The 21,166-nt window shown below is 40.9% G+C and overlaps 1 protein-coding gene and 1 pseudogene across 5 annotated transcripts in view; one reads left to right on the forward strand and one right to left on the reverse strand.

The window, feature by feature from the left end:
- The window catches only part of MANBA (mannosidase beta), a 161,968-nt gene that overhangs the window by 32,636 nt on the left and 108,166 nt on the right, over positions 1-21,166 (reverse strand). For all 5 annotated transcript variants that reach the window (XR_002824670.1, XM_023734737.1, XM_004380189.2 and 2 more), the window contains exons 14-16: positions 14,578-14,722; positions 5,545-5,687; positions 4,456-4,713 (exon numbers count right to left, since the gene is read on the reverse strand). Coding sequence is in view for 4 of the 5 variants with exons in the window: in XM_023734737.1 (XP_023590505.1) it covers positions 4,456-4,713; positions 5,545-5,687; positions 14,578-14,722 (546 nt within the window). In the remaining variant the exon portion in view is untranslated. The remainder of the gene's footprint in view (positions 1-4,455; positions 4,714-5,544; positions 5,688-14,577; positions 14,723-21,166) is intronic.
- LOC105756483 (60S ribosomal protein L11-like) lies at positions 11,839-12,414 on the forward strand (annotated as a pseudogene).

Below are 21,166 nucleotides of genomic sequence, written 5' to 3' on the forward strand. Positions count from 1 at the left end.
GTGGGGTTGTTAACCAATGTCATAAAACAATATGTGTACTGATTGTTTAATGAGAAACTATTTGTTCTGTAAACCTTCATCTAAAGTACAATAAAAAAAATTTATTAAAAAAAAGAAATCAAAAGATGCATTGCATTGGGCAAATCTGATACAAAACACCTCTTTAAAGTGTTGAAAAGCAAAGATGTCACCTTGAGGACTAAGGTGAGCCTGACCAAGCCATAGGGTTTTCAATTGCCTCATATGCATGTGAAAGCTTGATAGTGAATAAGGAAGACGGAAGAAGAACGGACACCTTTGAATTGTGTTGGCGAAGAATACTGAATACACCATGTACTGCCAAAAGAATGAACAAATCCGTCTTGGAAGACGTACAACCAGAATGCTCCTTAGAAGCAAGGATGGTGAGACTACGTCTCATATACTTTGGACATGTTATCAGAAGGGATCAGTCCCTGGAGAAGGACGTCATGCTTGGTAAAATACAGGGTCAGCAAAAAAGAGGAAGACCCTCGACAAGATGGATTGACACAGTGGCTATAACAATGGGCTTGAGCATGGCAACAACTGTGAGGATGGCGCAGGACCAGGCAGCATTTCGTTCTGTTGTGCATAGGGTCGCTTCGAGTCAGAACCTACTTTATGGCACCTAACAACAACAACAACATGTGCAAAAAATTGAACCATGCAGGAAGCATCATAAGAAGATGGAAGGAATACAGAGTCATTGTACCAAAAAGAATTGGTCGACATTCAACCATTTCAGGAGGTAGCATATGATCAGGAACCAATGGTACTGAAGGAACAAGTCCAAGCTGCACTGAAGGCCCTGGTGAAAAACAAGCCTCCAGGAACTGAAGGAATACCAATTGAGATGTTTCAACAAATGGACAAAGCTGCAAGCGCTCACTGATCTAAGCCACAAAATTTGGAAGACACCTACCTGGCCAACTGACTGAAAGAGATCCATATACCTGCCTATTCCAAAAAAAGGTGACCTAATGGAATGCAAAAATTATCCAACAATATTATTAATATCACATGCAAGTAAAATTATGCTGAAGATAATTCAAAAACAATTGCAGCAGTACATTGACAGGGAACTGCCAGAAATTCAAGCTGGATTCAGAAGAGGACATGGAATTAGGGGTATCATTGCTGATGTCAGATAGATCTTGGTTAAAGGCAGAGAACACCAACAAGATGTTTACCTGTGTTTTATTGACTAGGTAAAGGCATTTGACTGTGTGGATCATAATAAATTATGGATAACATTGCAAAGAATGGAAACACTTAATTGTGCTCATGCAGAACCTGTACATAGACCAAGAGGCAGTCATTTGAACAAAACAAGAGGATATTGGTGTTTTAAAATCAGGAAATGTGTTTATCAGGGTTGTATCCTTTCAGCATACTTATTCAATTGGTATGCTGAGCAAATAATCTGAGAAGCTGAACTATATGAAGAAGAACGCAGCATCAGATTTGGAAAAAGACTTGTTAATAACCTGCGCTATGCAGATGACACAACCTTGCTGGCTGAAAGTGAAGAGGATTTGAAGTACTTACTGATGAAGACCAAAGACTACTACTGGTACGGTGACTCTGTATTCCTTCCATCTTCTTTTGATGGATTACACTTCAACATAAAGAAAACAAAATCCTCACAACTGGACGAATAAGCAACACCATGATACATGAAGGAAAGACTGAAGTTGTCAAGGATTTCATTTTACTTGGATCCACAATCAATGCCCTTGAAGTAGCAGTCAAGAAATCAAATGACGTTAACATAGTTTTTAAAGAAAATGTTCTACATTCCACTTTGGTGAGTAGCATCTGGGGTGTTAAAAGCTTGTGAGCGGCCATCTGAGATATTCCACTGGTCTCATCCTGTCTCGTGCAAGGGAGAATGAAGAAAACCAAAGACACGAGGGAAAAATTAGCCCAAATGTCTGATGGACCACAAGTACTACAGCCTCCACCAGACTGAGTCCAGCACAACTAGATGGCGCCCAGCTACCACCACCGACTATTCTGACAGGGATCACAATAGAGGGTCCCAGACAGAGTGAAGAAAAATGTAGAACAAAATTCTAACAAACAAAAAATAAAAATAAAAGACCAGACTTACTGGTCTGACAGAGACTGGCAAAACCCGGAGAACATGGCCCCCAGATACCCTTTTAGCTCAGTAATGAAGTCACTCCTGAGGTTCACCCTTCCTCAGCCAAAGATTAGACAGGCCCATAAAACAAAACAAGACTAAATGGGCACACCAGCCCAGGGGCAAGGGCGAGAAGGCTGGAGGGGACAGGAAAGTTGGTAACAGGGAACCAACTCAAAGTTGAGAAGGTGTTGACATGTCGTGAAGTTGGCAACCAATGTCACAAAACAATATGTGTACTGTTTAATGAGAAGCTAGTTGGTTCTGTAATCCTTCATCTAAAGTACAATGAAAAAAATACCAAAAAAAAAGAAATCAAATAACATATTGCATTGGGCAAATCTGCTACAAAAGCCCTCTTTAAAGTGTTGAAAAGCAAAGACGTCACTTTCAGGATTAAAGCGTGCCTGACTCAAGCCGGGGTATTTTCAATTGCTTCATATGCATGCGAAAGCTGGACAATGAATAAAGAAGACCAAAGAACTGATGCATTTGAATTATGGTGTTGGCAAAGAATATTGAATATACCATGGGCTTCCAAAAGAATGTACAAATCTGTCTTGGAAGAAGTACAGCCAGAATGCTCCTTAGACACAAGGATGGCGAGACTTCATCTCATGTACTTTGGACATGTTATCAGGAGGGATCAGTCCCTGGGGAAGGACATCATGCTTGGTAAAGTAGAGGGTCATCAAAAAAGAGGAAAACCCTCAACAAAATGGACTGACACAGAAGCTGCAACAATGGGCTCAAATGCAGCAACAATTGTGAGGATGGCACAGGATCCGGCAGGGTTTCATTTCATTCTGTTGTACACTGGGTTGCTATGAGTCAGAACCGACTCAACAGTACCTAACAACAACAGTAACAATATTATTATTAGTCTTATTACCACCATTTAGGAAGGACAAGTCTCACTGTAATTCAAATGAGGCAGGACAAAGAAAAAAGCCATACTTCTCTCCCACCCCCAATTTTCTCAAGGTAATGAAGGCCTAGCTAACAAAAGAGAAAAAATTTGTTTTCAAAATCATAAGGCTAGAGACTACAAATCTGTTCTATATATATGTATATATTTTTTATATGTTGTTGTGGTATGATTTGTTATATGTATATATATGTATATAGGTCCCTGGTTGCCACAAACGGTTTGTGCTTCTAACAAAAAGGTTGGCAGTTTATACCCACCCAGTGGAGCAGTGGAAGAAAGCCTGGCAATCTACTTCTGTGAAGACCACAGTCAAGAAAACCCTATGGAGCTCGCTGTATTCTGTAACGCATAGGGTCGCCATGAGCCAGAACCAACTCAACTACAATGTTTTTTTTTTGGTATATATATTTGCTTTTCTGGAAAGCAGCTAAGTATATGTCACTTCCTACTTCCTTCAAAACTGTTCTTCATCTATTATTCTAGATAACTTAGAAGCTATGTGAATATTTCGTTACTAATTTGCAAAGAAGATAGGTTTTCAATTCTTAGGCATCTTTCAAATAAAATGCAAGAATGAGGCATTTTTATATGACAAGAGTAAATGTAAAAAACCCTTTGCCTTAATCATTCTCAATGAAGTAAAAATATAAAACAAAAGTTCACTGAAAATAGAGACTGAAACCTTCTAGAAAAATATTTTCAATTACTATGTGTAGGGAGGAAAGAAGGGAAAGGTTTTCAATCAACTAGACAGATTTCAAATCCTCCAGCTGCACAATGTTTATAACAACATGTCCTGATCATCCCATTTTGTTCTTGGCAATTATAAAGGATCTGGTGATTAAACTACTTTGAAGCAATAAATTAAAGAGAGTAGAGTGAATATTAATAGACTCTATTTGAAAACTCAAAATTAGACTGCTTCAACTGGGCTCCAATGCTTCTTGAGTACAGGACCTCGAGTGCATTCCTTAACCTCTCTAAACTGGTTTTCTCACTTATAAAAGGGAGACTATAAAACTTCAGGGTTGTTGTGAAAATCAGAGACGAGGCAGTAAAACACCTAGAGCAGTGCCTGGAACCTAGTGGAGGGGCAACCAGACGGTGATGGCTAGTGCAATCACTCCCGCCACTGTACCACCCTCCTCGGGAAAGGTGATGGGACAGCAGGAATGCTAGTAACCCAAAACTTTGACAAATACTGAGTGAGAAATAAAAATCTTTTGATTTTAGCTTCCAGTGGGAAGCGGTCAGTCTTCTCCATGCTTCAGGTAAGCTTAGTACCAATGGGAAATTTACAAGAAGCGAACGTGCTTGCCCTGCGAGGCCATGGGGACTCTACATGACTGGTGCTTACTGTGATATGTGCCTTTTGGAGCCCCACAGCCTCCTTCGGTGAGGACAGGAAGTGATAGTTGGTTGGGCCCAAGGGTTTGCTGTCAGCTGAAAGGTAAAAGGAAACCACACAGCTTTGCCGAGTACAATTCCAACATCTCCGCAGCAGTGAAGGCACTGGCTCTTTATAGATGAGAATGGCCTCCCCTGAGTTAATCACAAAATGTCCAGTCACGTGAGAACACAAAGGTTCCAAGGAACTCCACGTGTGGACTCTCACCTGGGGAGAAGTAAAACAGAATGAAAACAAACATTCATGGTTGTTCTTTAATAATAGCAGTAATAATAGAGGGAAATTGGAAGAGTAGAACCAGTTGAGAACTATGGAACCTGCTAGGTATGTGACTTTGAGCAAGTAACTAAATTTCCCAAAACCTCCATTTCTTCCTGTGTAAAATAAGAACAATAATAACACTTACTTCATGGGTTGTTGTGAGAATTAAATGAAAAAAATCCATGGGAGGCACAGTGGCCTGGTACATCATAATTTTTCCGTATACATTGCCTACTGTCATTTTATTAGTATTCCCCAAACTGTAGCCACCCAACTTTGAGTTTCTAGCCTCTCTTTTTACTTAGCATGGTTTAAATATAAGCTTATTTTTCCACATACCCATTCTGCATAGTTTTACAGATTTGCACTTTAATATACCATATTTTAACCATTTCTTTTATACAGTTTGGGCTATTTCCAGCTCTTCATGATTATAAGTAGCCTTACATTTAAGTGGCACTTTATAGTTTTTAATTTGCTTTCATCTACTTATTTTATTCTCTACCCACAGCAACCCTTTAAAAAGAAAGAATGGTATCATTTTAAAGATGAATCACCAAGACATCATGGGTTCTGCTTCGGGTCACGTAATAAATGGCAGAGCCTTAACTTGAATATAGGTATTCTGACTCTAAGAACAACACATTTTCCACCATGGGCCCTACAAGCATTTTGGTACAAACTAACTTCTCTTTTCTTTTTCCCAAAACAAATAACCAAGGAATCAAATACATAATCTAAAGTCTATCTTAGAAGAAAAAAATCCAACTGACTTACTGTGAGCGTCACCCTGCATTCCGAGTGAAGATCTGACACACCATAAACATAAAACACATCGTGATCTTCAAAGCCCACTGGCAACAGTGCAGCAAAGAAATGCTGAGCAAAGTAATGAAGCATTTTCCACTTTCCTCCATACTCTGAAAATAATTAAGAAAGGTAAAAGATGGGCAGGCTCACACAGTCAGAGATTCATGTCCGTATGGCCCAGCTGAGTGTAGCTTATCCTAATGATTCTAGGGAGTGAGCATATAAGGGAGACTTAACAGAGGGAGGAACCTCCATTTGTGGGGGGTTGGGTGGGGACTGTTAACACACTTGGCTGCTAACTGAGAGGTTGGAGGTTCAAGTCCACCCAGAGGTGCTTTGGAAAAAAGGCCTGGTGATAGACTTCCAAAAAATCAGCCACTGAAAACTCTATGGAGCACAGTTCTATTCTGACACACATAGGGTCACCATGAATTGGAGTCAACTCCATGGCAACTGGTTTTACTGAATGAGCCAGGCGTGGTTCCAGAAGCATTCTGCACATTCTCTCACGTCATCCTCACAATGTCTGGTGAGGCAGTCATCAGCATCCCACTTTACAAACGAGGAAAGAGGCTCATATGGTTAAGTCAAACATGTAGGCGATGGTATTTTGAGCCCGAGCTAGCGCTGTCTCATATGCAATTCTGTTTTCAGGAGCTCAACACACTAATGTTCCTTGTGAACACGAGGAAAGAAATAAGTAGCATTGGCAGGGAACTGGTTACAAATGTTCATTTATAAGAGTTATTTAGAACTCAAAGTCCCATAGGCACAAAATCTTCTGAGCAAACCAAAACAACCGCTGTAAAAAAAAATATGCCTGGCAAGTTCAGACTGGAGGAAAACTTCCAAACTGAGGACAATTAATGACAGTTCCTCAAATACAATTAGAAGTTGTGGAGAACCTCAGTTCTGTGTCTTGTTGGCATGTCTAGTATGCTACACCCACAAACTTAAAAATCTTTTACCATCTTCCTTTCTCAAGATCCTTCTGTTTCAAAAGGAAGATTCTTCCCCACAAAGCACTGCCTCACTAAACAACTTTCTAGAAAAGAGAGGGAGAGACAGAATACTGCCAGAGTGCAAAGTGCAAGCTGCTGAGATGGAGGAATGTGGGTTTGAAGTTTGAGGGAAAAAAAAACAATTTCTTTAGGGTTTCGCAGAATTTCAGCTCTCCGCATTTCAACCCCAACTCTTGGTTAAAGAAAAAAAAGTTGCTGTTGAGTTGATTCCGACTCATGGCAACCCCACAGATATCAGAGTAGAACTGTGCTCCACAGGTTTTCAATGGCTGATTTTCGGAAGCAGATTGCCAAGCCTTGCTTCTGAGGCACCTCTGGGTGGACGTGAATTGCCAACCCTTTTGTTAGCAGCTGACGCGTTCACTGTTTGCACCACCTGGGGACTCCACAACTCTTAGTAATTCCTCTTAAAAACAATGACAACAGAGGGAGGTATGGGAGAGGCCACTCCTACTGAATATATAAGGTGAACTAGAACTCACATTTGGAAAGTTTTTTTCATAAACAGCGGATGGCTCAGGCTTTAGTTAACGTATACAGTATCATATGTGATAATCATTACAGGGTAAAGCTTTAAATGTGTGGTTCTAGAGATCAATGCCACAAATACACTGCCCTCAGGTGCACCAGAATTAAAGCAAAAGGTCTCACTGACACACCCGTGGTTTCTAATGAGTGACACAGTTTGGATACCAACATAGCACTACGTCATCTACTAAATTACAGGCTAAACATGATGTGATTTCTGGCTTTGTCATTAGCTCTGTGTCTTTGGGCAAGGCCTTAAACCTACCTATCTGTGAGACACAAGATACTCTTCAAATGTTCACTCCTGTCCCCTACTTACCCCCACTCCTTCTTGCTTTGGTCAATGGGATGTCAGCAGATAATGCAAGCAGGGGCCTGAAATGTGTCTGTATGATTGGGCATACCCTCTTATGCCTGTGTTGTTAAGAGGAGAATTTCCCCTGGGGTAGCTGCTGTTGCTTCCTCATGGGCCCTAGAATGAATACACATGAGCCCAAATGGCAGTGAGGAGCCAAATCCAACCAGACCACAATGTGAAGTAGAGTCTCCCTGCCAAGCCCCCACTAGATCAGCTAACCCCCAGCCACATGAGCTAGTCCATCTGTGATCAGCAGAGATGTCCCAGCCACTCTGCAAATGCATGAGAAATGAATTGTTGTAAATCACTGAGAATTGGTGGTGGTTTTCTATGACACATTATTGAGGCACTAGCCAACTGATACAGCATTCCTTCTTATTTCTCCTTCTACTAAGGATCTAGTTACTTGCAGTATTATCAATTCAAGTGTTCAGTAAAAAAAAAAAAAAAAAAAACACAAAAACTAGGCAAGTTGTAAGATAGAAGTTACTTCCAAACTCTAAATCCACTCTGCCTAGATGTTTCCTTCAGATCCTTTAAAGACCTGAATACTAACTCCTTAGCTGCATTTCATTAGTTACCTTTCCAAAAAACCAAACAACCAAACTTGTTGCCATGGAGTCAATTCTGACTCATAGCGACCCTACAGGACAGAGTAGAACTGCCCCATATGGCTGGTGGATTCGAACTGCTGACCTTTTGATTAGCCTTTCCAAAAGTTACTCATAAATAAGAAATAAAACCTCATTGACACAAATAAGGTAACTCTTGTTGTTAGTTGCCATTGACTTTGCCCCTGACTCATGATAGCACCATGCAAAATAGAACAAAAAGTTGCAGATCAGACTATTGTGATCCAAAGGGTTTTCACTGGCTGATTTTCAGAAATAGACCACCAGGTCTTTCTTCCTAGTCTGTCTTAGTCTGGAAGTTTCACTGAAATCTGTTCACATCATGGCAACATGCAAGCCTCCACTGACAGATAGGTAGTGGCTCCACATGAGGTGCACTGGCACAGAATCAAACTTGAGTCTCCTGCATGGAAGATGAGAATTCTACCACTGAACCACCATTGTCTTCAAGGTAACTGTACAGACAATTAACTTGTATAATAATGACTGATGCAATGAGAACATTTTCCCTTCATAGTCTACTGTAGCAAATATCTGTAAATATGTATGTAGGAAGTTCTTTAAACCTAAATGTTTATTATACTAGTCTCGTGGGACAACTGGGTCAATTGGCATAACATAGTTCATAAAGATAATTTTCTACATCCTAGTTTGAGGAGCAGCATCTGGGGTCTTAAGAGCTTTTGATCAGCTGTCTAAGATACAAGTATTGGTCTCTTCCCATCTGGAGCAAAAGAATGAAACCAAAAACTCAAAGAGGAAACTAGCCCACAGGACTAACAGCCACATGAACCAAGGCCTTTTCCAGCCTGAGACCAGAAGAACTAGATGGTGCCTGGCTACCACTACCAACTGTTCTGACCAGGGACACAACAGAAGGTCCCAGATAGAATGGGAGAAAAATGTAGAACAGAGCTCAAATTCCTAAAAAAGACCAGACTTACTGGACTGAGAGAGACTAGATGAACCCCAGAGACTATTGCCCTAAGATACCCTTATAACTTGGAACTGAAGTGACTCCTAGAGGTCTCCTTTCAGCCAAATAATAGACTGGCTTATAAAATAAACAATATCACCCATGAGGAATACTGTCCCTTAAGCAATCAACTGTACAAGACCAAACATCAACATCTACCCAAAAGCAAAGATGAGAAGGCAAGGAGCGGCAGGGAAGCTAGATGAATGGAAACAGAACAAACAGAATGGATATAATGAGAATGCTGACTCATTGTGAAAATTGTAACCAATGTTATGGAACAATTTGTACAAAAATTATTAAATGGGAACCAGATTTACTGTGTAAATTTTCACCTAAAACACAATAAAACATTTTTTAAAAATGTTTATTACAAAGTAAATTTGGCCTAGGAGTCAGATCTGAAAGTCACAACTAAAATAAAATATCATAGATCTATACGGTGGCACAAACCATTAAGCACTCAGCTGCTAACCAAAAGGTTGGTGGTATGAACCCACCCAGCAGCTTCGTGGGAGAAACACCTGGCAATCTGCTCCCATAAAGTTACAGCCACGAAAACCCTATAGGGCAGTTCTACTCTGTCAAAACGGGTCACTGAGTCAGAATCAACTTGATGGCACCCAACCACAATGTAACTTACAATGTGCTTTCCTAAAATTATTTTTATTAGCAATGAGGTAGAGTGACTTGAAAGGCACTTAAATTTAGAATTGCTACGTATCTGGTAAGACATCTGTCCAAGTTTAAGAACCGAGCAAAATGCCCAGATGGATTTTTATATTTACAAAAGAGTAACTATAAATAAGACTAATTTTAATAAAAGAAATATATGAGAACCTACAGATTCTAAGTAGGTTGATCCCTTTAAAGTAGATCCCAAGATCCTATTTCAGGTGATAAGAGGAGATACATACTCCCTCTTTGCCACTCCCCCCCACAAATAAAACCAAACCAGTTGTTGTCAAGTTGATTCCAACTCATGGCAACCCCACGTGCTGCAGAGTAGAATTGCTCCATAGGGTTTTCATGGCTGTGACCTTTCAAAAGCAGACTGCCAGGCCTTTCTTCTGAGGCACCTCTGGGTGGGTCTGAACTGCTAATCTTTCAGTTAGTAGTCAAGTACTTAACCATTTGTGCCACCAAGTGCTAGATTTATCAAGCCAAGGGCACAGAATTAAACAGGGGCTGTGAGGCTGCCCTAAAGGGTCTCTATGAGTCTGAATTGACTCAACAGCAACAGGTAACGAGTATGAGGCTGCCCAGTGCAGGACCAGATACAGCATAATTGGTCACAGCTTCTCCCTGATGCCTGGATTCTCTAATAAGTACAAAGGAGCAGGCGACCCGCTCCATGCAGGCAGAGTCCCGTCCGAGTTTATTAAACAGCCACATTCTTGCTCTGCCATCATATTCTTGTACTTGAACTTCTTCAATATCCCTGAAAAACTCATACTAATAATCTTTGTGTAGTCATTTTTAAAGTATTTACAAAAATTGAGTGCTCCTGTTTCTTGAATCAAACTCAGCTTCAGCAAGTCCAAAAGTTCATCCGCAGATAGAAAGCAGGGTCAGGGTCCAAGTGTCTCTGAACAATACCTCTCTGTCTAGGTTTCCAGCATCCCAGAAGGCTCTTCCCCCACCGTCTACCCCCTGGTTCTCATTCAATACACTTTATCTGGTTGGTGCTGATAAAGAATTTGGTCTGAGAAACTTGATCAAAAAATCCAATTCCCCAATCCAAATTCCAACAACATTCTTTAACAAACTGGAAAAATTAATCTCTACCTTTACATGGAAAGGAAAGAGACACCTGAGAAGCAAAACATTATTGAAGAAGAAGAACAAAGTAGGAGGTCTCACACATCCTGACCTCAGAATCAACTAAACAGCCACACTAGTCAAAACAGCCTGGTACTGGTACAACGACAGACACAAAGACCAACGGAACAGAACTGAGAATCCAGAAATAAATCCATCAGCTATGGATAGCTGATCTTCGACAAAGAGTCAAAGTCCATTAAATGGGGAAGAGATAGTCTCTTTAACAAAAGGAAGACCAGACTTAATGGTCTGAGACTGGAGGAACCCCAGAAAGCATGGCTCCTGGATTCTCTATCAGCCCAGAACTAAAACAATTTCCAAGGCCAACTCTTCAGACAGGGATTGGACTGTGGGACATAAAGTGATACTCGTGAGGAGTGTGCCTCTTAGCTCAAGTAGATACAAGAGACTAAACGGGCAGCTTCTGTCTGGAGGTGAGATGGGAAAGCAGATAGGGTTAGGAGCTGGTTGAATGGACATGAGGAATCGGGGGTGGAAAGGAGGAGTGTGCTATCACAGTATGGGGAGAGCAATTAGAGTCACATCACAATGTATCTATAAATTTTTGTATGGGAAAAAAAAGTTAAAAAAAAAAGGTGCTAGCAAAAGTGAATATCCATTTGCAGAAAAATGAAACAGGATCCATACCTCTCACCATACACAAAAACGAACTCAAAATGGATCAAAGACCTAAATGTTAAACTTAAAACTATAAAGTTCATGGAAGAAAACATAGGGACAAAGATAGGGGCCCTAATTTATGGCATAAATAGACTATCAAACATAAATAAAAATATACAAACAGCAGAAGATAAACTAGATAACTGGGACCTCCTAAAAATTAAATACTTACGCTCTTCAAAAGACATCACCAGAAGAGTAAAAAGAGAATCTACAGACTCTCTCTTCCTGCTCTCCATCATGGCGCAGGATGAAGGTGAAAAAGAAACCCCCATATAAGAACTCCACATCCGCAAGCTCTGCCTCAACCTCTGCATGGGGGAGAGTGGAGACAGATTGACCTGGGCAGCCAAGGTGTTGATGCAGCTCACAGGGCAGACCCTTGTGTTTTCCAAAGCTAGATACACCGTCAGATCCTTTGGTATTAGGAGAAATGAAAAAACTGCTGCCCACTGCACAGTCCATGGGGCTAAGGCAGAGGAAATCTTGGAGAAAGGTCTAAAGGTGTGAGAGTGCAAGTTAAGAAAAAATAACTTCTAAGATACTGGAAACTTTGTTTTTGGGATCCAGGAACACATCAATCTGGTGATCAAATATGTCCCTACCATTTGTATCTACAGCCTGGAGTTCCATGTGGTGCTGGGTAGGCCAGGTTTCAGCATGGCAGACAAAAAGCGCAGGACAGGTTGCACTGGGGCCAAACACAGAATCAGCAAAGAGGAGGCCATGGGCTGACTGCAGCAGAAGTACGATGGGTTCATCCTTCCTGGAAAATTAATTCCTATTTCTATCCAAAAGGCCAGTAAAAAGTCTTAGTGAAATGTACAAAAAAAAAAAAAAAAAAAAAGAGAGAGAGAGAGAAAACCTACAGACTGGGAAAAAAAATCAGCAATGACATATCTGACAAGGGTCTAATCTCTAAAACGTATAGAAAACTTCAACACCTCAACAATAAAAAGACAAACAATACAATGAAAAAATGAGCAAAAGACATGAACAGACACTTCACCAAAGAAGACATTCAGGCGGCTAACACATGAAGAGATACTCTCGATTATTAGCCATTAGAGAGATGCAAATCAAAACTACAATGAGATACCATCTCATTCCCACAATAATGTCATTGATCAAAAAAAAAAAACAGAAGACAAACACTGGTGAGGTTGTGGAGAGACTGGAACTCTTACATACTGCTGGCAGGACGGTAAAATGGTACAACCGCTATGGAAAACAGTATGGCACGTCCTTAAAAAGCTAGAAATACCATATGATCCAGTAATCCCACATCCTAGGTATATGAACAGACATATGCACACGCATGTTCACTGCAGCATTACTTACAATAGCAAAAAGATGGAAACAACCTAAATGCCCATCAATGGATGAATGGATAAACAAATTGTGGTACATACATACAATGGAATACTACATAATGATAAAGAATAATGATGAATCTGTAAGATATCTCACAACATGGATGAATCTGGAGGGCATTATGCTGAGTGAAATAAGTCAATTACAAAAGGATTAACATTGTGTGAGACCACTATTATAAAAAGTCAACAATAGGTTTACACAGAAAAAGAAACGTTCTTTGATGGTTACCAAGGATGGGAGTGAAAAGGAGGGAGAATCGCTAAACAGATAGTCGTTCTGGTGAAGGAAAAGGAACTACACAATACAGGGGAAATCAGCACAACATGACCAAGTCAAAGGAAGACATTGAGAGGTACACAAGAATAAATAGCAGCTACAGTAAATACCGTAACATATACCATCCTGCAACAACGGTAATAAAACAATAATTTATGAGTGGATACATAGGTAGATATGTATACTACAAAGATGAGACGACAGGGACGGGAAGGGAAACCTAATGAATGGAATCAGGGAAGCCAGGATGGAAATAGGGAGAGTGCTGACACATCGCGGGGATTGCAGCCAATGTCTCGGAACAATTTGTGTATGAATTACTGAATGGAAAACTAATTTGCTGTGAAAACTTTCACCTAAAGCACAATAAAATGTTTTTTTTAAAAAATCCAGTTCCTTGCAAGAGGCATCCATTTGGCAATAACCAAAGCATGTTTGGCATGAACTCCTTTGGATTTGCATTCTGGGTTGGTTTAAGATCATTATCCACAAAAATGGCCTTTTTACTTTATGGCCTTGTCTCATGTTTGACCCAAAACTATCGTTTATATTTTGACTTGAACTTTGCTCTAGTGTCAGCCAGATTCAACATTTACTCTTTAAATAAATATATTTTTTAAAAGTGCCAAAATAGATGGGATGATTCAAATTTCAAGAACCATGCCTGTCATCTCACCTGTTGCCAGTTAAACTGGTTCAAGGCAACCTTTCCTAGATAGATCTCTTAGTCGACTACCTTCCTCCCAAGAGATAAACCAGTTGCCACGGAGTCAGCTCTGACTCATGGCAACCCCATGTGTGTCAGAGCAGAACTGTGCTCCATAGGGTTTTCAATGGCTGATTTTTCAGAAGTAGACCACCAGGCCTTTCTTCTGAGGTACCTGAGAACAGACTCAAACCTCCAGCCTTTCAGTTAGCAGCGGAACAGGTTAACCATTTGCGCCGGCCAGGCCCTCCAAACAGAAGAAGGGCCGCTTAAGTTCATGCTCCTTTAGCCCTGGAAAGTCCTCTTAAATAAATTCAAAATTCTAAGCAATAATTATAACACATGTGGCTAAGATCTTTGTACATAAATCAATTCCCTTGTCAGCCTACTGTTGTGACTCTGCACAGCACAGAACCCGTAATTAAGCTGTCTCCAAGGCCTCACGGAAAGACTATTAAAGTGGGTGGGGTGGCCGAGTTCCCAGACCTGCTACAGCGGAACTGCCTCTTCCGGCTGGAGTTGTGCTAGGGTTGATCTACCCCCTCAGACACTGTGCTTCTCTGTCCCTCTCCCCACACGTATTGCTCTCTCACTCACACAGAGAACGCTGGAACGCTTACCTAGAGAAGACCAGGAAGGTGCCTGCCAGACGTCATTCAACTGCCAATAAAGTGCCCCCATGGTGTGTCCTTCTCCATTCACTATCTCGCTTCGACTGCGCCGGTAGAACTCAGTTTCTATTTTGACACACTGGGCCTGCGTCACCTGATTCAGGGGAAAACATTAAAACACAAGTGGTGATGTTTGATCTAGGCTGTCTAGATCTGAAGAAATTACAGACTTGAGTTTTTTAAAGCAAACTGGATAAATGAGGGAATTAGACTAGCATCAGGCACACCATTAATATACTAGACCTGGAATTAACACCTAAGCAGGAGAGAAGCCATTGCCTGTAGTAGGTGGTTTGTTGGGGTGGAAGGGGGGCTTGGTTGGTTGGTTTATTTATCACAACAGTGAGTGAAAGGGAATGCTGTTGTTAGTTGCTGTGGAGTTGATGCCAACTCATCGCGGCCTCATGTGTGCAGAGTGGAACTACTCCACAGGGTTTCAAGGTTGTGAACCTTTTCGAAGCAGATTGTCAGGCCTGTCTTCCCAGGTGCCTCTGGGTGGGTTCGAACCACTAACCTTTTTGCTAATAGTCAAGTGCTTAACCATTTGTGCCACCCACGGTCTCTGATGAAAGGGATTAAACCTATTGCCGTCCAGTCGAACTGCGACTCATAGTAACCCTACAGAACAGTGCAGAACTGCCCCATAGGGTTTCCAAGGCTGTAAATCATTTCGGAAGCAGACTGCCACGTCTTTCTCCCAGAGAGCAGTTGGTGGGTTCAAACCGCAGACTTTTCTGTTTGCAGCTGAGCACTTAACCACTACACAGCCAGGGCTCTTCTGATGAAAGGGAATAGGAAGGTGTAAAAGGGTCTTTGCTAATGATGATGCTGGTAACGAAAGAAAACGAGGACTATTATTCCAAAGCAATGCTACATATAGTCCAACACTAGGTTTTTTTTCAATGACAGGTTTTGCTAATACATTCATAGGTTTAAAAAAAAAAAAAAAACTTCTATTAGAGAAAAAAAGTTACTGTGAGTCTGATATTGTCCAGCCCCTAACTTCTCTTATCTAGTCAAACAACTGCTTTTATATCATAATTTTTGATAATGTTTCTTATGAATGTAACTCCTTCATTATAGCAAAACAGAAGATAAACTGCAGCAATGAGACAAGTGAACTTAGTTCTTTATAAGAGTCTGTTATGGATTGAATTGTGTCCTCCCAAAATATGCGCTGTAAATCCTAACTGCTATGCCTGTGGTTATAATTCCATTTGGAAATGGGCTGTCTTTGTTACGTTAATGAGGCAGGATTAGTGTACGGTGTGTCTTAAGTCAATCTCTTTTGAGATATAAAAGATTAAACAAACAATCAAGAAGCAGAGATGGGGTAAGATAGATGCCAAGACACAGGGAGATCTCCAAGGAACCCTGAAGCAGAAGCTAAAGAGACAAGGATCTTCCTCCAGAGCTGACAGAGAGAGAAAGACTTCCTGTACAGCCAGCGCTCTGAATTCAAACTGCTAGCCTCCTGAACTGTAAGAAGATAAATATCTGTTTGTTAAAACCATCCATTTGTAGTATTTCTGTTACTGCAGCACTAGATAACTAAGACATACGTACTAAAGAATTTCATACAGGACCTTTATTTACTGTCATCATCACTGAAAAATCAGTCTCTTTTCTTGCTATTATTTAAAGCAACTATAATACTCCAGAAGCCTGGGTGGCATGCAGTTTGAGATCAGCTGCTAACCTAACGGTTGGCGGTTCAAATCCAACCAGCAGCCCCGTGGAGAAAAAGCTTGGGGAACTGCTTCCACAAAGATTACAGCGAAGAAAACTCTACGGAGCAGTTTTACTCTGTAACACAAGAGATTGCCATGAGTTGAGGACTGATTTGACAGCAGCTAATCACAACAACAAATAATATTCTAGGCAAGAGATGATGTCAGCTGTGAACAGATAAAGAAGTGTCCTTCTCATCCAGGAACTAAACCACTGGGATCACAGCAACTGGAAAGTTTGCTCAAAAGAAAGTAAAGAAATCTCATAAACAAAGTAGCACTGGTAGCAACTCAAAATGACCACAGATACAGCCTGAATGTATTGGTCTAAGCCAAAGGGAGTAAAATAGAAACTATGGATTTTTAGCTATGTTGGTCAAGCTGCAATTATTCTCAGGATCCCTAGCCAATTTCCTTGTAAAAATGCCAACCTTATCTGAACAAAACAATACAATACAATACAAAAGTATTTATCTACTTCTAGGCCTGGATAGTTACACATGAGAAATTAAACTCCTCAAGTAAGTATTCACGTATTTGTCGAGTTATTGTATAAGATTAATGTTGTGGCAGCAACTTCTAAAAAGCTCAGTGAAGAAGATGCAGTTAAGTGAAACCTCAGTAGAGACAGATCTGCGGAGCAGTGCTGATTATTGGTCCATGCCTAGAGATTCTACCCCACAAACTTCCACAAGCATAGAAAGTAACCTATATATTTGTTTTAGAAATTTGATAATTAAAAGGAGTTAAACCCTGAGCCCCCAAATAATGCCCCCTATCAGCGCAGCCACCACGCTTCTGTCAGTGGAGATTTGCATGTTGTTATGATGCTGAACAGGTTTCAGAGGAGCTGCTAAACTAAGAGAGACTAAGAAAGGCCTGGCAATGTACTTCTGAAAAGCAGCCAATGAGAACGTTATGGATCACAACAAGACTGTCTGATCCATAACTGATCACAGGGACTGTGCAGGACTGGACAGTGTTTCACTCCATTGTGTACGAGGTCACCATGAGTTGGGGACCAACTTGATGGCAGTACTACAACAAGCAACAAAGCCACAGTTGGTCTATGGGGACAAAATCAAACCAGTCGCAATCCCTGTCACTGTAGCACACACAACCAAGGCCCTTGGTGACAAGAGATCTCTGCTCTCACCCCAAGATCCCTGAGAAGTCAGTCACTGCTCTATGGACTGTGTGTGAGGGATCTCTGAAGGAGAAACTGAGGAAGCCTGCATCCTGCTGATGAGTAACAGCAGGTGGGAGCAGGGAATTCCAGTCACCAGGCATTTCAGAAGCTAATGGCCCAGCCCTGACAGCCCCAGCGCAGAGAATGAATGGCAATCACCACTGGACACCACATTTTAGTTGCCAATCCACGGTTCTGCAACTCCCGGACCTGACGTATCCCCAAAGTCTGAGTCTGTCTTGAAATACCAAAAAGGACAAGAGGACCTGCAACATTTTGCCATAACCTCCCGCCCCTTCCAGACCAGGTTCAGTCCTCAACTCATCGGTGGGGTGGAAAAAGAGGAGTCATCTAAGGAATCTGGTAAGGAATCTGGAGTCACTTTCCTTGGGTCCAGATTTATAAAGTAGGGCAAATAAAAGTAAAAAAAAAAGAGAATTCTGAGGTGGTGTCATGGTTTGAATTATGTCCCCCCAAAAAAGTGTCTATTAGTTTGGCTGGGCCATGATTCCCAGAATTGCGTGGTTGGCCTCCATTCTGTGATTGTAATTTTATGTTAAAGAGGATTAGGGTGGGATTGTAACACCACCCTTACCCAGGTCACATCCCTGATCCAATGTAAAGGGAGTTTCCCTAGGGTGGGAAGAGATAAAAGGAAAGGGAAGCAAGCAGAGAGTTGGGGACCTCATACCATCAAGAAAGCAGTGCTGGGAGCAGAGCAAGTCCTTTGGACCAGGGTCCCTGTGCCAAGAAGCTCCTAGTCTGGGGGAACACTGATGAGAAGGCCGAGAGAGAGAAAGCCTTCTCCAGGAGCTGACACCCTGAATTTGGACTTTTAGCCTACTTTACTGTAAGGAAATAAACTTCTCTTTGTTAAAACTATCCACTTGTGGTACTTCTGTTAGAGCAGCACTAGATGACTAAGACAGGTGGGAACAAAGTATCAGTGTACGCCAGGATAAATGATTAAGTCCTCTCAGGGAAACATGGAAACTTCTACGACAAAGCCATAATTTACCAAAAAAGTCATGCTCATGCACAACTGGAACTAATCCAAAGGACAACCAGATATTTTACTATGGCCCTGGTAGAGGTGACCTGCATTTTCTTTTTGTTCATGGGGAATTTAAGCTACTTTTCAGGGGAAGGGGACAGGGAAATCTGAGAGCCCAATTATTCACATTACTCTAAATTCCTTTCCAAACTTCATTAATACGTACTGCAATTCATATACATCTATCATTTTGTACTCTGCTCTCACTTAATTTTCACACATATACATTTCCATGCTCTGGAACTTTCTATACATACCTTTGTGTTTTAAATTGTTATATAGTTACAGTTTGATTAATCATTCTCCAATTATTACCCATTAGAATGGTTTCCAGGTTTTTTCTTAAAATACAAGAGCTAAGAACACCTTCCTGTTCAAATAAATTTCTTCTCTTCTTGTGTTGTTTCCTTTGGTAATAATATACAGGTATGTCTCATTTTATTGAACTTCACTTTATTGCACTTCGCAGATATTGTGCTTTTTACAGATTGAAGGTTTGTGGCAACCCTGCGTTGAGCAAGTCTGTCAGCACCATTTTTCCAACAGCATGTGCTCACTTCATGTCTCTGTGTCATATTTTGGTAATTCTTGCCATATTTCAAACTTTTTCATCTTATTATATCTGTTATGTTGATCTGTGATCAGTGATCACTGATGTTACTATTGCAATTGTTTTGGGGTGCCATTAACCGTGCCCATATAAGATGGCAAACTTAATAAATGTGTGTGCTCTAACTGCTCCACTGACCGGCCGTTCCCCCATCTCTCTCCTTCTTATCAGGCCTCCCTATTCCCTGAGACACTACAATATTGAAATTAGGCCAATTGATAACCCTACAATGGCCGCTAAGTGTTCAAGTGAAAACAAGAGTTGCACGTCTCTCACTTTAAATCAAAAGCTAGAAATGAGTAAGCTTAGTGAGGAAGGCATGTCAAAAGCTGAGACAGGCCAAATGCAAGGCCTCTGGCTCCAAAGAGCCAAGTTGTGAATGCAAAGGAAAAGTTCTTGAAGGAAATTAAAAGTGCTACTCCAGCGAACATGTGGATGATAAGAAAGTGAAACAGCCTTATTGCTGATATGGAGAAAGTTTTTACTGTTCTGGATAAAAGATCAAACCAGCCACAACATTCCCTTAAGCCAAAGCCTAATCCAGAGCAACACCCTAACTCTCGTCAATTCTATGAAGGCTGACAGAGGTGAGGAGGCTGCAGAAGAAAAGTTTGAAGCTAGCAGAGGTTGGTTCATAAGGTTTAAGGAAAGAAGCTGTCATGGACTGTATTATGCCCCCACCAAAAATGTGTAGGTTATGATTCCCAGTATTCTATGATTGTGTACCATTTTGTAATCTGATGTGATTTCCTTACCTGTTGTAAACTCTATCACTATGACGAGGTTATATGTGATTTCCTTATGTGTTGTAAACGCTATCACTATGACTAGGTTATGTGTGATTTCCTTATGTGTTGTAAACTCTATCACTATGACGAGGTTATGTGTGATTTCCTTATGTGTAGTAAACTCTATCACTATGACGAGGTTATGTGTGATTTCCTTATGTGTTGTAAACTCTATCACTATGACGACGTTATGTGTGATTTCCTTATGTGTTGTAAACTCTATCACTATGACGACGTTATGTGTGATTTCCTTATGTGTTGTAAACTTTATCACTACGATGAGGTTATGCGTGATTTCTTTATGTTGTAAACTCTATCACTATGATGAGGTTATACTGATGAGGTCTACAAGATTAGATAGTGTCTTAAGCCAGTCTCTTTTCAGATATAAAAGAAAGAAGCAAGCAGAGACACATGGGAACCTCACACCACCAAGAAAGCAGTGCCAGGAGTAGACTGCATCCTTTGGATCTGAGGTTCCTGCACCGAGAAGCTCCCAGACTAACGGAAGATTGATGACACGGACTTTCCTCCAGAGCTGGCGGAGAAAGTGTTCCCCTGGAGCTGACGCCCTGAAATTTGGACTTACAGCCTACTTGACTGTGAGAGAATAAACTTCTCTTTGTTAAAGCCATCCACTTGTGGTATCTCTGTTATAGCAGCACTAGATGACTAAGACAGAAGCCATCCCTATAACATAAAAGTGCAAAGTGGAACAGCAAGTGCTGATGTAGAAGCTGCAGCAAGTTATCCAGAAGACTCTAGCTAAGAAAATTGATGAAGGTGGCTACACTAAACAACAGATTTTCAGTGTAGACAAAACAGCATTGTATTGGAAGAAGATGCCACGTAGGACTTTCACAGCTAGAGAGGAAAAATCAATGCCTGGCTTCAAAGCTTCAAAGGACAGGTAGACTCTCTTGTTAGGGCCTAACACAGTTGATAACTTTAAGTTGAAGCCAATGCTCATTTACCATTCTGAAAATCCTAGGGCAGGGCCCTTAAGAATTATGCTATATCTTCTCTACCTGTACCCTATAAATGGAACAGCAAAGCCTGAATGACAACACATCTGTTTACAACATGGTTTACTGAATATTTTAAGCCCAGTGTTGAGACCTACTGCTCAGAGAAAAAGATTCCTTTCAAAATATTACTGACCATTGA

This window comes from Trichechus manatus, unplaced genomic scaffold (genome assembly GCF_000243295.1).
Source record: "Trichechus manatus latirostris isolate Lorelei unplaced genomic scaffold, TriManLat1.0 scaffold00071, whole genome shotgun sequence".
NCBI classification, from domain to species: domain Eukaryota; kingdom Metazoa; phylum Chordata; class Mammalia; order Sirenia; family Trichechidae; genus Trichechus; species Trichechus manatus.